Source organism: Polyodon spathula, chromosome 11 (genome assembly GCF_017654505.1).
Source record: "Polyodon spathula isolate WHYD16114869_AA chromosome 11, ASM1765450v1, whole genome shotgun sequence".
Taxonomy (NCBI): domain Eukaryota; kingdom Metazoa; phylum Chordata; class Actinopteri; order Acipenseriformes; family Polyodontidae; genus Polyodon; species Polyodon spathula.
In genome coordinates, this window is record NC_054544.1 from 14881447 (window position 1) to 14898657 (window position 17211).

Sequence of the window (17211 nt, forward strand, 5' to 3'; positions counted from 1 at the left end):
CTTACAGTGACTACTTAAGAGACTAGTTGAAAGTGTTCTTTAAAATAGTTGTAGATGATTGAACGTGGAAAATGTATTTACACAGAGAGACATATGATTGGTCATTGTGCACAGGTGGTCCTTCTTTTATAGTTAGTCTCTTTATATTACAGATTTGACTGTAATCCTGTCTGCATGCAGATTGCAATATTCCATCAGTGTGTAGATACTATATTATTATTAAACAAATAAAATGCTCCATTTCAGTTGGAGAAGACAATTAATCTTGGGATTAATGTTCTAGTCTTCTTTGTTAGCTAAACTAATGATCTATAGCCATGATAAACAACAGTACTGGATTCTGAGAGTTAAGATTTTCTTCACAGATGGAGCCTAGAATCCAGTTAGCTAGAGTAGAATCTTGTTTAGCTAGATTAATGTAACTATTGTTGAATATCCTGTATCACCTTGATTTAGTCAACACCATTATTTTATTTTTTTAGAAACTGCTAATATATGCATTGGAACTCTGTTTATCCGCGTGCTTGGGGGACTTAGGTCCACGGATGTGTGAAATCCGCAGATAAATTAGGTGTTACTGTGTGTGACTAGAATGAATGAATAAAATACAAAAACTAGTAATGTAGTGTTACTGAAGATGTATGCAGCATAATATATTACACAGAAGAATGTTTTAAAATGAGTTTACTTTGACAGTGTTACTCCTAAATCTTCAAAATGCGATACACCTCCAACCCTGTTTCCATACCCTTTTCTGTTACCATTTTATATATATATATTTCCATCAAAAAGTACAATTCTATAAAAATGGTTTTACTTTAAAATGAATTAAACAAGCCTGCTGTTATCATCACGGTTACTGTTATCCAATTTGGCGTTAAATGCGGTATGTTGTAGATTGACGCATGCTTCATTATGTTTGTGTGTGTGTGTGTGTGTGTGTGTATGTGTATATATATATATATATATATATATATATATATATATATATATATATATATATATATATATATATATATTTTCACCATGGTAACAGAATAGACCTTGCTTTTAAATGGCACTGAAAGTTAATAGTGGATAATGTCATATTTGCAGTATGAATTGCTGATTCTGCTTTATGTAAAACCTTGTGTTTTATTGATTGATTTATTTTGCAGTATAACACTAATTTGACTGTTACATCCTTGTTTATTTGCTTCAATACACATTGCTAGTGGTGTTGCAATAAATATATATTGTAATAAGCAATACATCCCAGTGTAGTGGTACCCCAAATATGGAAAACTATTTTGTAAGAAACAATATTTTAAAAACATGTTCTACATTACACTTATGATACGTAGCAGTATGGCAGTATGGTCATACCTGCTGTTTGCCCCATAATTCCATTTCACTGCCACTTGGGTCACAACGCGCTTAATGTTTAAGACTGTTGTCTTTTGAAACTAGGTTTCTGAGACCATTATTAAATAGTGCTTTATGACTCTTATAAGAATTAATGAAAATACCGTTTTGCTTTCTCATTACAAGTTAGAACATAGATAGAACACTCTCTTAACTACAACTACAATGCTCCAGTGGTGTAGCCCTTTCATTAGAAATTCAGCACTGGCAACTTGCGATTTTGTAGCAAGGTATAAAAGAAACAGGTAGTTGTGAGCCTGGTTAATATGGCTTGGAGGAATTTAATTGACCATTAAATCCAATGCTTTATAAATGTATTTTCCTGCTTCTCTGAACATGCCTTCAATTTTGAGGAACTAATTGTACCTTTGAGGTTACTTGAGCCTAGTTTATAGTGTCCAGGGATAAGACAAAGTGACAAACATTTTTCAATCATTAATGGCTTAGTTTCCATTATTCTCTAATAAACACTAGAGATCTTTAATGCAATTTAAATGTTAATTAAAGATTTTGTTCTTTATAAGTGGCTGAAAATGTTAATGGAGAATGCCAGCATTATTTACAATAACCAAATGTAGGTCAGATTGATCTTTTCAGCAGTAGGCTAAATATAATGATACAGTAGGTGCTGATCTGATTTTACAGCTAAGGCTTGATATAGAAACAAAGGATGAAAGAACACATAATTATTATAGCACATATATCTCAGGTCTCACAGGCCCTCATTAGCACTAATCTTACCTAATGTTACCTTTTGTAAGGTAGTCCAAGATTTAAGACAAATAAAATAACTAATCAAAGCAGTTGGAGGGTGACAATTTCTAATATAATCAGAAAATCTAAAGATGACAACTTCTAATATAATCAGAAAATTAAAGCAACAGATGTTACACTTTGCCCAATGATATGTCTCCTAGAAACAAATATTTGTAGAGTGCAGGTTCATTGGTAGAAAAACAAAAAATGGGAAAAACACAACCTGAATTACTGGCATTGCCAGCAAGTCCTTGTGTAACAACACTTTATTACTATAGTGCTTTTCATGAAACACCTGAGGGGTTTTTATGTTTTAAAAAAAAAACAAAAAAAAAAAAAAAAAAAAAAAAAATATATATATATATATATATATATATATATATATATATATATATATATATATATATATATATATATATATATATAATCACTTCTTGTATCCAGTAACAATTTAAAAATATAAATACTGAATTTGTGTCAGTCTGGGCATACCATCTATAGGCACAGGTGGAAAATATGGTATTAGACAACATGCAGGGCAACACATGGCACAACACAACATGGGGCAAAGAGCATGCAATCTGACCTGGCAACACATCTTTTATTTGGACAGGTTTCAATAAACAGTATTAGTTTTGTTTGTAAACACATTAAGCATTGAGAAATATTTGGAGCCCTTACAGTATATTAATGACTTGAAACTGGTCTAACTGCATTAAAACAGCACCAAAAATACAAAATCACGGAAACTATTCTGAAACATTAATGTTCTTTAAAAATTGTATTAATGCAGTATATAGTCAAACTAAATGAATACGGAATTGGTGATATGATTTAATCCTTACAGTTGAATTCTCCCAGTTTAAAATACCCAATTACTACTTTTTAACTGTATTACTAGGTAAGCCCAATCAGTTTAATCTTTTACAAAAACTGATAATTAAAAAATCATTAATAATATTATAATATGCAAATGGCACCCCGTGTACTCACTGAGCAAGATTAGTGCTGGGAGGAAGCTTGTATCCATCTGGAAGCAATAAACTTTTCTAGGAGACTGCACAGTTTTATTTAATCTTAGGACTTCTCACTGTGAATGAAATTAAGGGTTGTTCCGATCATGTCATTTTAAATCAGTCTCACAAATGCCAAGAACTGACAGTGACAACATAGTGAAACACAGTTTGACTTGCAATATCATATTCTGTTTATTTTAAAACCAGAATGAGAAAGGAAGTTTATTATATTCTATTTAAGAAATAGCCACTTTTCTGTACAGAGTGTGTGTGATATAATGTATATTTGAACTGTATAGTTAACAATGAAAACCAGAAGTCTAATTTTACCTGCACTGCAGATACCAAGGATAAAGGAGTTCTAGCCAAATTATCAGTTTTTTAGTTTAATAAGTTTATTTATGCCTGTATTAAAACATATATTTATAAAGGAGAACCGGAACACATTCTGAGAACTCAAAATATACACAATTTAAAGTGCAAAGTATTTTTTGTTTTGTGTATCTAGTAATATAAGGTGAATCAAGTAAAATCTTTTAGGTAAATCGTTTTTTTTTTTTTGTTTGTTTGTTTATCTTTGTACCTTATATTTAGTGTTTTGAAGTTATGGAATAAGTATATTTTTTTTTATAACAAACATCCTAACATTTATTGTTAAAATAAATGGGTACACACCTTACAGAAAGAGTAAATTTTGTATCTTATGTCATTTCACTGTCCACCCTGCATGGTGTCTTCTAAACATCATATTGCTAATACTTTTGTCTGGCAGAAATAGCAAGTGAGAATGCTTTACATTTATTTTCAGTAACACTTTAAAACAAAAGTCTGAATTTATTAAAACAAAAAAATAGATCTCACACTTACATTTTAAGAGATATTTCTGCTTTGCCATTTACTTTTAATCAGTTTTAAAGCTGCACAATTGCTATAAAAACCCCTGCCAGTCAGGGTTTCAGAAGTTAATGAAGACTATATCCTATGTCTTTACACCAATGGACTTTGCAGGTATAAGTCTATTTGAATAAAAAAAAAAAGCAAATGAAACATTTTACTTTTTAAAGCTTGTAAACAAATGAAATCAATAAAACATTCACATTTGACAGGCTTGCCACTGTTTTGACTGAGAAAGACAAATACATTTCTAGAACAACAAAGACAGACAGGGTTCTTTATTATAAAGAATGAGTATCAAAGGATTAAAGCCTGGAGCAGCCTGTTTGATGGTGGATTTTCTTTTTATATCCTAACAGATATGTGCTTTCAGACTGGCATTGTTAGGCAGCAAGTTTTTGAAAGGATTGCATTGTTTGTTTGTTTTTTTGGACAAAACAAGCATATCATGGCATCCTGAAATCAGCAAATAAAATGTGCTTTATATATCTCAGCTAAACAATAAGGAAAATAAAAAGGCTCGCTCTCATGCTCTTCATTAACATGTAAGGCATTGACTCCAACCTGCCCCTCTACAGCAGTTAAAGGGAGTTTTTTTCTGCTGAAACAGGTATAAAAACAACCTTTACTGTTCTAGCTCCTCCAGTGCTTCTTCTGTCTTTTCTTATGTTTTTGATTCGCAATCAGAATTCCTTAACGTTAAATTAGTGCCAGTGGCAGCCTGCACTCCTGTGCACCTATTCCCATAGACTGATTAGCTGACAATTTGCTCACATCTGTGCAGGGCTTCTCAAACTCGGTCCTGGGGACCCCCTGTGGCTGCTGGTTTTCATTCTAACTGAGCTCTCAATTACTTAACTAGACCCTTAATTGAACTTTTTACTTTTTTTACTTTTCAGCTCTTGAACAATTACATATTTCAAATTAGCTATAACATTTGATAAGTAACTTGAACCGCAACTGTTTAATAGCTGGAAACATGTAAAAATGTCTAATTAAGCAAATTATTAGTTCAGTTAAGGGTATAGTTAAGTAATGGAAAGCTCGGTTTGAATGAAAAGCAGCAGACACAGAGGGTCCACACAGGACCGAGTTTGAGAAGCCCTGGTGTAAAGCATCGAAAGGCTATAGAGGTGGAAATGTTCCAAAATTGAAAGCATGTTTTTGAATGGCTGTAATGCTGAAGTTTTTGATTGTAAGGAACAGACTGTCCATGCTTATGTTTTTCAAGCAGGCAATTACAGGAATTACAATATGCAATTCGGCACATTACAAAATACCAGAATATGTTGTTTTAAAACCTCAGATAGTGCCGCAACACTCACATACACGCACACACACAACACACTCTCTCCTCAATTAGCAAACATTGAATTCCTATGCATCCCCCTGATTACAATACCTACCAAAATGGATATATAGCACATGTCTTCCTGGTAAACAAATCTGCATACCTTACTTTTTATGTTTATTAAGCATTTTGTTACATGAAACAACAAGGTTTTTGGACCAAAAGACTGTGTAGTAATCAAATTAATAACTACTATAACTACTATAAACTAGCTGTGACCACAGATCTTAACATTATTGAAATGATTACATTGTACTGTGCCTTGTTTAAAATCTACTGATATTGCATTTCTGTGCAGAATGAAAGCAGGAGTCCTGGTGTGTTTTCATCCTGCTGACTGTAACAGGTTAATGCAGTTATAATGATTTAGGTAACAGGTTTCTGGTTCAAAATGAAAGTGTATTCAGATGTATTGCTGTCTGTGTCCTACTGTTTTAGCACAGTGTGTGGTTTATTCAAACAGAATTGTATTATTCTTAATTGGGGAATTAGCTAAGTAAGTAGATCCAAGTGCTAAGGATGAATATTCACAGTTCAGTAAAATGTTGCTAGGCCTAACACAAATCTGCGTAGAGAAGTTGTTGTCGTTGAGTTTCATATATCAGGCAGGCTTATTTTCTAGGCTGTATTTAAAAAGTGGACATGTGCAGAAACTGGGGACACAATTAGCGTCAAGCAGATAAATCCAACTCTAATCCTGTTTACGGTCTGCATCAAACAGATGTGCCAAGATTGATTTAGACAAGGCCACAGCTTACAGTACTGTTTTTTAATGCTCGAGACTATTTCATTTCTGTAAAAGCAATGCTCAATGAGTCTAAATGTGTGTTAATTTTTGTCTCCCTGCAAACTGGTAGTTGTGTTCACCAAGTTAACACACAACAGTTTGTTCTTGTTCCTGTTCACAGAATGCCCTGTCTGAAGAGATTAGATTTATTCTCTGTAATTGAATTGACAATGAAGAGTACAACAATAAGAAGAGGTTGTGAGTTGAATAAAAAGCATGATATCCAAGACGTGTATATCTAAAGCGCTTGCAAAAACAGATGGTGCCCAGTATCTTATTAAGTAATGGGAAAGGACAGTTAATGTTCTGAAACACAGTTACAGCCAACAGGCTCCTAATGGAGCAGTAGTTCCGAATGAGAAGATGCAGGGGTACTTAGAAATATGATTGTACATCTACTTAATGTTTATTGCATTCAAAAACATATTTAAATACAGTTTAATTGTCAGACTTTACCAAATGGTAATAACATACAGCTGGAAGTGAAGTGGGAATGTAAAAGCACAGCACCACATACTGCAAATTATCTGTACAGTTGATATGTAGCATGGTTCTGGGTACTGTAGCATAGCAGACACAAATAGTAATCCTGAACTTTTTCATCTTAAAAAAATAAAAAAAAATAATAATAATTAAAAGTCCATTTGGTTTCGGCCTGCACAAATCCAGCATTTCAAAAATAATGCACTGTTAAGGCTTGCCTTTAAATTCACAAAACAGTGACTTGTTTCCATAATTTGGAAGTCATTTTCTTCATTAATGTGGTTTAAGGTTACAGATGAAGCCCAAAGAAAGAAAAAGAAGTATTAATTATACTTGTACCAGTGTGCTGCTTCTTGCGACTGATCAGAAGCAGAAATCGACAGCTTCTTATAGAGCAGAAGGCTATTCATACTGTAAAAGAAAGGGAAAAGAATATGTTTGTTTCTGAAATATATGAAATTGAATCTATATTGATTGTTGTTTTCTTTTTCAAGTTGTTGGTCTACCAACACTAGAAACTTGGAATGGGGATATCACAGCTCTACCAAACACATTCCACTTGTGACAGATTCAGACAAAGGCATTGGCTAGAATACTATAAGAAAACAAAAAGTATTAACATATTTCAAATACTATATATATAAACTAGATATATATGCAATTAAATAGTATACTTATGAAAATACCTTTGCTTTTACATTCTTGCCTATTTCCGTGCTTTTTGTCTTTCTCATGTAAACAGGAGAATCCAAGGCAGGTATGCTGTTAATTGAAGAATATGTTGAACTGAAGGAGATTTTCGCTGTCAAGCTGAAACGTCGCCGTTCTGTGGGCCAGCAAAAAGGAGGGACTCTGCTAGGCATAACCCTCTTTCAGTGTGTGAAGAAAGGGAAAAAACTAAAGGACCACGCCATCCACCTCAGCAACATGAGCGAGGACCACTGTGAGGTTTGGTTCAGACACTTCAAAGATATATTAAATGGTAAGTCTGGGTTTAAAATAAGCATTACAGGTTATTATTTATATTCCTGTACTTTACAATTGTTATTACACAATAATTATTTTGAAAAACAAAATTAATTGTGTCTATGTCTTCAAAAAGTATGTTTTAATGAATTAAACACAATGTCAATGGATTTGTAAGAGGTTTTAGAATGAATTCCTATTGTTCAAATCTCTCAGTAACTTGAATAGGATCCACGGAATCTACAAACCACAATTAGTAGATCAGATGTTAATGATACGTGATTTATTATATGCTTATAGTGTGAATTGATACTCTTAGGGTAATAAAGCAGCTGTAAATTGATAATAATGTTCCCTTACCTCATGTCCATGGAGAATGGCTTAGATGCTGTGAAAAAAACCTAATTTAATTAAATGTTACATTTTGAAAATATATTCTGAACATGGGAAAGTGCATGGTTTTCACGAAATTGTAAAATGGCTCAATATGCCGTTTCTATTCTACAGTTATACAAAACAGTGTATGGTATGAACACTTTATATCAAGTGTGTGATAAGGCACATGTTTTAAATAATTCAAAATAATAATAATAATAATAATAATAATAATAATAATAATAATAATAATAATAATAATAATAATAATAATAATAATAATAATAATAATAATGGAGTATGAAACAGCTTTAGAGTCCAGTAGCAAGCTGTGTGCTTAGTAAAGGTGTGGCTTTGCCTTCTGGACCGTGTGCAAGTGGACTATTGGACTTGGCACCAAAACCTGACAAAAATCACTACCAGCATATTAAAAAGCCTGTGGGGAAGAAAAAAAAAAAAACTCAAAAAAAAAAATAAGTTAAATATTTTACAACCTAAATTACCCTTATTTTACAGTTAGTAAGTCTAAAGTGCACATTGTTTCTGTTTTAATTAAAATGAAAACCGTTACGTCAGCATGATAACCAGATCCAATAAAATGTACAGCATCATCAGGAAATAGGATAAAATGCTAACACTAAGACTATATTACAGTTTTCAGTGTAGTATCGTCTTAATAAAGATCTATAATCCATATTAATCTCAGTATTAACACACCCCTTAGGTTACCCCTATTGCTATATGTTTATGTAACTTCTCAATGGTGAGCTTCGCTTGGACTAATAAACTACTATTATATAGTAGAATAAAATATAAAATATATGTGTTTTTTTTTTGTTTTTTTTTGTGGTTTTACAGTGTTAAAACCAATACTCCAGTAATTCGTCTACAACTGTTTTATAAAGTGATTATGCTATTACATTGGTTAGTCCTTTGTATTAGAGTTGTACGTGCTAATACGGCATGATGTAACCTGACACATTCATACTTAACAGAACTGCTTAACATTCACAACAAGGATGTAAGGGTGGTTCTTTATCTCTGTCTTGTCTGTTTGTCGAGGATTATAGTTGCTGCAAAACCGGCAGAGCTCTGGATAGGTTCAAGACCAGACCAACCGTGTTCTTTCAGGATCAGAATAAGTACCCTTTATGGTTTTTAGATTGCAATGGAAGGCTGTATCTGGCTTTGTAGTTGACATAGATATATTAACATGATCATTATTACATGCCTTGAAGGGGGATAACGGATATGACAGAGAAAATAGTTTATTTTTTATTTCTGATTAAAAAAAAATGCAGGTCTGATTCTATAGTTGGTAATATACTGCTTCACAACACCAATTTGATTTAATTGGCAAACAGTAGTCAAACATTTTATTAGGTAGTCAATGTCATTTCCTGAATATAAAAAGTCCTAAAGCTTCCGTTTTCTTTGTAATGGTTTAAGCGAACCTTTTTTTTTTTTTGGAAAACCCCAAGCAGTAACATATTCTGTGAGTTTTGTGGTTGCTTAATAATAGCACATGGTTTAGGTATAGTGGGTGGCACAAACCTGCACTACTTTTTAGCCTGCTTTTTTCTCATCATTATCTTTAAAAGCAATTACCAAGCAGTGATCAGCAAAGTCATACAGATATCTTGCAGTAAACTAGGTTCTCACATTATGACACCTGGAAAAAACATTGGCTGTGCCACATGCTAGTATGCATGAATGATCAACAAAATTACACCTTGATAGCCTCTCACAATGGTAAATAAAAGATTGCTTTGTTTCTATAGGGGGATAATCTTTGTTGTTTTATAGCCTATTAAATCACTGCTGCTGAATCATGCTCCCTAGAGGGAAGCGCTGAGCTGGATTATAGAAGCTAAATCTCCCCTCACCTGTTCTTTTTCCACTGCCTGCATCTACCCTGGATATTCTTGACATCCACATGGTTCCAATGGAGCCTTACGTTACTGAAAATAATAGAGGGACTAGCCAGAAGACATGTGGTACAAGGGTACATATTAAAAAGGTCCTGCTAAGATGAATTCTGAATGCAGAAGGCAAGATGATACGGCTTTGTTAAATCACACAGACAAAACATGTGATGCACTATGACACATGAGGTGCAAAAGCCCAGCTGAGGTAAACAGGGTCCAGATTAAACCTAGTATGTGGCCCTGTCAGAGCCATAATCAGCAAGTTTCCAGAGCCCCACTGACAGTAGTGGCACCTGTGCAATGTGTATGTCGGCCTGTATCTGGTATTCTCAGATGACAGTATGTAGATTGCCTTGGAGAGTTGCCCGAACTCTTCACTAGGATTATAAATGCAGCTTCTGTGTGGCAGGCCAATAATGCTCCTTCAGGGTTAGACCCATACAGCCTTGCTGGTAAATTCTACTTCTGGGAAATATAGCCTTCATTGGCATGCTTCCCAAAGCTTATATTCACAGTGAAAGGTTCTGATCCTTATTCTCATAAGATCTGTAATCATTATAAAATATAATTCCTTTTTTCTTTTCTTTTTAGATTAACCACCTTAAATGTTTTTCGCGAGCACAGATTTATGTTTTTTTTAATCTCATTTACCTTGAAACATTGCTGTGGAACTGCTTTTTTTGGCAAAGGAAAAAATATATTTTACAATTGCTAAATCCAAGTTACAGCATTTAGTAAGCTTGAGAGAAGTTCTGAGGTTTCTGGTGAATGTTTCACAGATAAAGTCAGTTAATACAGCAACATTTTAAAGGCACTTTTGATGATTTTACTGTAGTAACATTTTGCAAGTGAGATCAATTGCCATTCCCATAACTACACTAAAATATGTATTTAGACTGGTGTTCAGTTAACCACAACCTAAATGTGAGAATGTCCATAATCATGGAAATGTTGTATGCTGTGTGATAATAAACTAACGTTAAATATTGAATCTTTTAATGTCGTTGTAAGGAGATGTACATACATTTATTTTATGTTATATAAAAAATGAGAAAAAGTTGGTCTTATTGATAGTTGTTGTGCTTGATTATTATCCAGAATATAACTGAATTTTAATGTAGCATTTATATATTCATTTGCAGTATCCAGAATGTAGTACGGTAGGTAGTATATGAGATTATATTCTGGATACAAACCCATGTAGATGTGTTACACAAGTTACCCAATTGAATTTCCCACAGAATACAATGCTGGTTGGTAATGGGATGTTCACTGCTCATTGAAGTTGTAATTGATTGTTTTTATGTTGATTGGGATTCTAAATGTGATTATTTTAACAGGATACATTTCATATTGACAATTTACACACATAAAAACAATGCAACACGATTACATTGTTACTTGTAATAGCCCACTCTCCTTTTAAATTACCAGCATGCTAGATGTACTGTGTGTAAGCACTTGTATCTTCTGGAACCTTAGTACCCTGTATACTCATGTAATGTAGCAAATGTTGCCTGTATACATGTTTAACTTACAAAAACAAAGAGTTATTATTCATTATACTCTCACAGCTCATTTTCATGTACATGTTGCTACATGCAATTGCTGTCACAACTTAATCTCTTAACATTTTTTTTTATAGTAAAATAAATACTGTACACCCACGCAGTGATTTCTTTTGACAGATGCTTTACAGCTAAAGTGAGTGCATTATGTTACACATTAACAAAGGCTTGTTTTGCATTAACATGTACCCATAGATACACTTCCTTATTGTCTTATATAAACTTTTATTGTATTGAATGCGTTCATATTGCAGATGAGACGCTTTACAAAATAAATATGAGAACTTGTCTTATTAATTTGTAATCAACAGGTATACAGGTATAGCAGTACGCGTAAAACTAGCACAGATGTGAGTCTGAAGGTGGAGTCTCTGGTAGCCCGACAGCCTTTGTTTCCTCAGCACTCAGATTAACCCGTCTGTCTTCATGGTTCACTAGCTGTCTGATAGATCAAGTTTAAACTGCCACATATTAGCACATTTGTTACCATTAGAGGAACAGTTGGTCATTCTTTGTAACCCGTTGACTAAAGAGAGGAATCTGGATATAGGATAGAAAGTAAACAGTCACTTCAGGACTCAAAGTCAAGTTATGCACATTGGATAAAATGAAACAGTTTCTTTTTTACCAAGAACGAAAATTAGTGTTTATTGTGCATCCACTTGTGAGGGATACTGAATAAGCTACGAAGCTCTGATCCCGATTGAAGACTTCTCGGTTGAATTGAAGTGCAGCTTGGCAGATGCAGGTCTAGAAATCTAGGCAGTGCCATTGTGATCACTTGAATGCAGAGCCTTTGCTCTTGTTATATTCCCTGAAGGCACAACTCATTTTTTCTGTCTGTCATGCAAAGCTTTTCAACCATGCCCCTCAATGCCATTATACAAGCACAATACATATGTTTCACGGCTAGAATATTATAGCATAAGACACCACATCAACTCTGGGAACATGTTGTCAGTAGCAGGCAACACTGTACCAGTTCAATCCTTCTGTTACTTTTACACACTTTTGTATGCTTTATATCTAAGGCGTCTGATTTCTGGGGGAATTTTGTTTCCAGATTGTGGTGAATGCTTTTTTTTTTTTTTAAATCGGGTAGAATTATTTAATGAAAAAATCAGGTGTTTTTTTTTTTTTTTAATATATAATCAAGAAAGAAAAATATTTGAGTAGAAATCAGGTTTTATTTAGAAAGAAATAAACAAATGCTTAAGCACAAAGTGTTGACAACAAAGTTGTCGTCAACAGTTTAAATCGTCAGCGTATGTATATTTCCACACATTGGGGTATGCAAACTTTTGACAATATATATATATATATATATATATATATATATATATATATATATATATATATATATATATATATATGTAGCAATCTCGGTTCCCGCAGGCAGGCGCATCACACAGGGCGAGGCAGTCTACACACAGGCATTGGGCGGGCACGAACCCTGGACCTCTCGCACTAAAGCATAGCACCGACACTGCTGTACAAAAGAGCTGGCTCCTTTGCAAGGAGCGTACGTCACCCACCATCCCTGCTGCCGCCTTCCCCTGTTCACGCTACAATATAATTCGATTTTTCAATTAGAGAACTATAGCTTTAAGTTTTTACACACTTTTCTTCCCAGTTATTTATTTTATGTGTGTGTTTAAGGCCAAGAGCAATATATATATATATAATATATATATATATATATATATATATATATATATATATATATATATATATATATATATATATATATATATATATATATATACACACACACACACACACACACACACACACACACACACGCACACGCACACACAAACAACCCACTCAATATATCGCGGGTCTCAGGTTCCAATGCAAATCCGCTGTATATCCAGGGCCGCTATATAGCGAGAGACCCATAGAAAAACAAATAGGCTAACAAATAAATACTGTACAACCACTCCCTTGTTTTATTGGGTGCGTCAGGGTCCAGTATAAATCCTCTACGCAACAATTTTTTAAATAAAAAGGAGCACACCATTTTAATTCATACTGCGGAGGGTAATTGCCTCTCATCAATTTGCGTCTCAATTAATCTCAATTAATTCATGAATCTTCCTCTCCTTTCTCAAATGCCCAAACCTCTACATTGAAAGAATCCATTCCCCATTACATTGAGGCTTGTTGCTAGGAAGTGTACGTCACTGCCCTGTGACATTTGCTAGTGTGTTGCTTAAAAAAAACCGCTTCAGCAAGTCGATATTTAATTTGCTTTGTGATACTGTGCAGTGCGTGTGTGTATATGATAACAGTACAATGTTAATGCTTTGCTTTTAATTGTTCTGTATATTTTAGTTGTGATGTACAGTACAAAATAAAACGAGCAGTGGTGGGGTGCAGGTGAGGGGAGAAGTCAGGTTACATTGGGTAAAACCCCAAAATCAGATGCCCTATTTATATCTAAAAAAACACACTAAGTTTGTCTGTTTTGTGTGTGCTTTTAATTATTTTTTTTTTATCTTTTATCTTCATGCCAGCAATAAAAAGAAGCAGTTTGTACACAAAAAGCAGTTTTTAAAAACATAATGAGTGAGGCATCATCTGTTTGGGCTATTGCTGCATTAGACTGACCAGCAAAACAAACAGGATTGATACCCAACGTACAAAACAATGTGCAAGATACAAAACAATGGGTAATATTTGTTTATACTTTTAAATGATATTAGCACAAGCCCTGGTTTATTGTTTTAAAACAGCCAGACATTACCATGCCTCTAGCCTAAATTATTTAGCGTTTGTCAAAAAAAAAAAAAAAAAAAAAAGTACTGTACCAATAAGTGTAAAGTAGAGATTAATGAAGCACTGTAGCTTAAAGTAGCATTTGGCTATTTATTCAAAATAATTAAACACCAATTTGCAACATAGGTCATTTTGAAACAATAACATAAAAGATCAAAAGTATTTGTTATTTACTGTGTATGTATATTTCATGCAGCCCACATATTTGTCATAGGCATTCTTTTCTGTTAGTATAAGATTTCATCGCTAATACCCTTTGTCCCATCTACCAGATCATTCTCAGTGCCCCTGCTTGAGGGGACAGTGCTGGAGTAGCTTTTAGCCCCCCTAAAGCTAATGCTTGCTAATGCCTGTTTCTGAACTACAGCCAGATGTACTTGTTGGCAGAGGATCTAAGAAAATGTCTCAGTTTTCTCCTCCTAGAGGAAAACCACTAATAGTATCAGTGAAGAAAGAGACACTCTGCCATTTGCGTTCCATGCTGGACAGTATCTATTTCTATGGTGTCTTTCTAGTTCCAGTTTTATTGGAAACTTTAGGATGAGAACTCATTGTGACCTTCCCATGAAGAGGTCAGGGCTCTACTAACAAGCACTTACTGGTCTCAGCCAATGCTTCAACATTATATTTTCTATACAGTACACATACGAAGTCTCCATAGTCAACAACATCCCACCCTTTACTGGTGAAGGCACTAGTTTGTCTACTTGATGTTTTTTTATCAATTTGCCTTTGCAATACATGTTTGCCTCTTTTTAAGTCATGGTTAAGAAACAATATTGCATACGTCATGATGAGGGCACTAATTATGCATTAGTTTATTGTAAGTTTTAACCAACATTATTACTATGATTTTTTTATGCTTGTGTAGTGTTTTGAATTTCCATAAACCTGTATTTGCCAGCTTCTAAAAACTAAGTGCCTTGAAGAGAATGTAAGAAAAGATGAAGGTAAAATATTTAAAATAATCCAAACATTTTTTGTATTTTTACTGACATGGGTTGCAGCTGCGTTTTAATTTTAAAACATTTTAGCAACCCCCTTATTTTTAGATGATGAGGAGCCCCTTGAAAGAGTTATGGTAAAAACATCACCCTACTGTTGAATATAATGGCCAATTTCATAAGTAAAACAAATGGTTATTAACCATAGTGCTCCTGTAAAAGGCTTTCATTTCACAAGGCAGGGCATAGACAGATTTATTTACATCTCAGGACACGAGGCTAGCCTAATGATCCTCCAGAGCAAAATTTAGGGTCTCAATAGGCCGACAATGACTACCACAATGAGGGGCCACCCCCTCTAATATGGAGACAAGAGGAGTTGTCAGTATCCCAGTGCCATAGATGTTTCTTCTTTATAATGATTAAAACAAACAAACAAACAAACAAAAAAACATAAGTGAAATAGTTTTACTAACACGGTATGGTTTGGAATCGAGGCTGAAGTAGGCAAATGGGATTTTTATTTTGTCGTTATTGAGTGTATGTCATTCAGCCTTGATTTATTGGAAATATGAGCATGATGAATAGTCCATTAAAACAAAAAGCAAAGTTTATAACTGTTACAGGCCTTAGGGGAGTGTTTGTCAGCTTTCATTGATGAACCATAGTAATTCAGGTTTTCAGATGAAAATGTGCTTTACATATTCGATTCTGAAACAATTGTTACATTAGGTTGAAATAACCTACTGTGATTATGTGTTTATTGTATATAGCAGGCTGTGCCTTTGCTTTTAATGTCACCTTTCATCACACACATAATTAGAAAAGTGTACAATGGTGAATAATATGTTATGTTTTCATTAAGAATGGACATAATAATATTTTTCTGGTAGTAAAACAAAATCAGATGTATAAATAGGCTTTGCCTCTTTATTCATGTTTGTTTTGGTTGGCATCACAATTCAATCTAGAATTCAAGAGAAGGATGACTCATAATGGGTAGTTTGAAGTTATTTAATCATTTTTCTATTTGTCTTCCTTAAACTTTTACCTCCTGACCCTAACTAACAGCAGTGAAACCCCCTTTGCACCTGCTCCTGCTGTGGCCTAAGTGTTAGGCAGCCTATGAATGGAGAAAATTGTAGTATCAAATCTCAGCGCCAACTGTGTAGCCAGCACTACTGTCAAATCCCTGCTGAGAGGCATTCCCCCTTGTAAGTTCCCCAGAGAGTTTCCTGTTTTCCCCTTGTTCCTGCTTACTTCTGAACCTCAGACCTTCTCCTTAGCTCAGTTGTGAGGGAGACAAGGCTGTACTGACTCTGTACACTTATCCCTTGACTCTGGCCCAAGGGTTGTTTAGGTGTCAGATTCAAATAATGAGAGTGCTCAAATGGGAATTAATGGTAAATAGATTATTACAGTGCACTTATTTCACCAGCAGAACAAAAAGTGGCTCAGTAACCCCAATTGAAGTGAATGAATTATCTTCCACAATGAACCCGACTAATTGTTACATTTTAAACACCAGCATTTCCAATTGCAGAAGCCAATTAATTAAACAAATATATAATTATTGGGTAAAGGATGATATAAAGTGGCAAGAAAATAAAACTGACTTCGGGGCCTCTTTATTCAAAACACTTTAAATCTTGGCAGTAATTCAAGATATGCAAACAAGTGCTATGGATCTGACTTTTTCCACTGGGTGAAACTAAATCCTCTCATTGTGAAGCAGAGAATCATTTCTTTCTGCAAGTGGTACTGGTAAATGATGAATTCATGAAGAAATAAAATAAGTATGTGATAAGTGTTTTGTAGCCTCTATAAATAGCTGTATTAATGCAAACAGAAATGCTAAATGTAATGTGCATGTTATGGTATAACAACATTAAACCAATGACAAACCAGAAATGATAAAGAACACCATGGAATTGAATATGCTCTTCAGTTGTTTTTCT

General features: G+C 34.0%; 1 protein-coding gene across 1 annotated transcript in view; it reads left to right on the forward strand.

The window, feature by feature from the left end:
• Positions 1 to 17211, forward strand: part of LOC121322810 (ceramide kinase-like protein) — a 51228-nt gene that overhangs the window by 10493 nt on the left and 23524 nt on the right. Inside the window, exon 2 of the mRNA XM_041263118.1 lies at positions 7434 to 7673. Coding sequence (XP_041119052.1) covers positions 7434 to 7673 — 240 coding nt within the window. The remainder of the gene's footprint in view (positions 1 to 7433; positions 7674 to 17211) is intronic.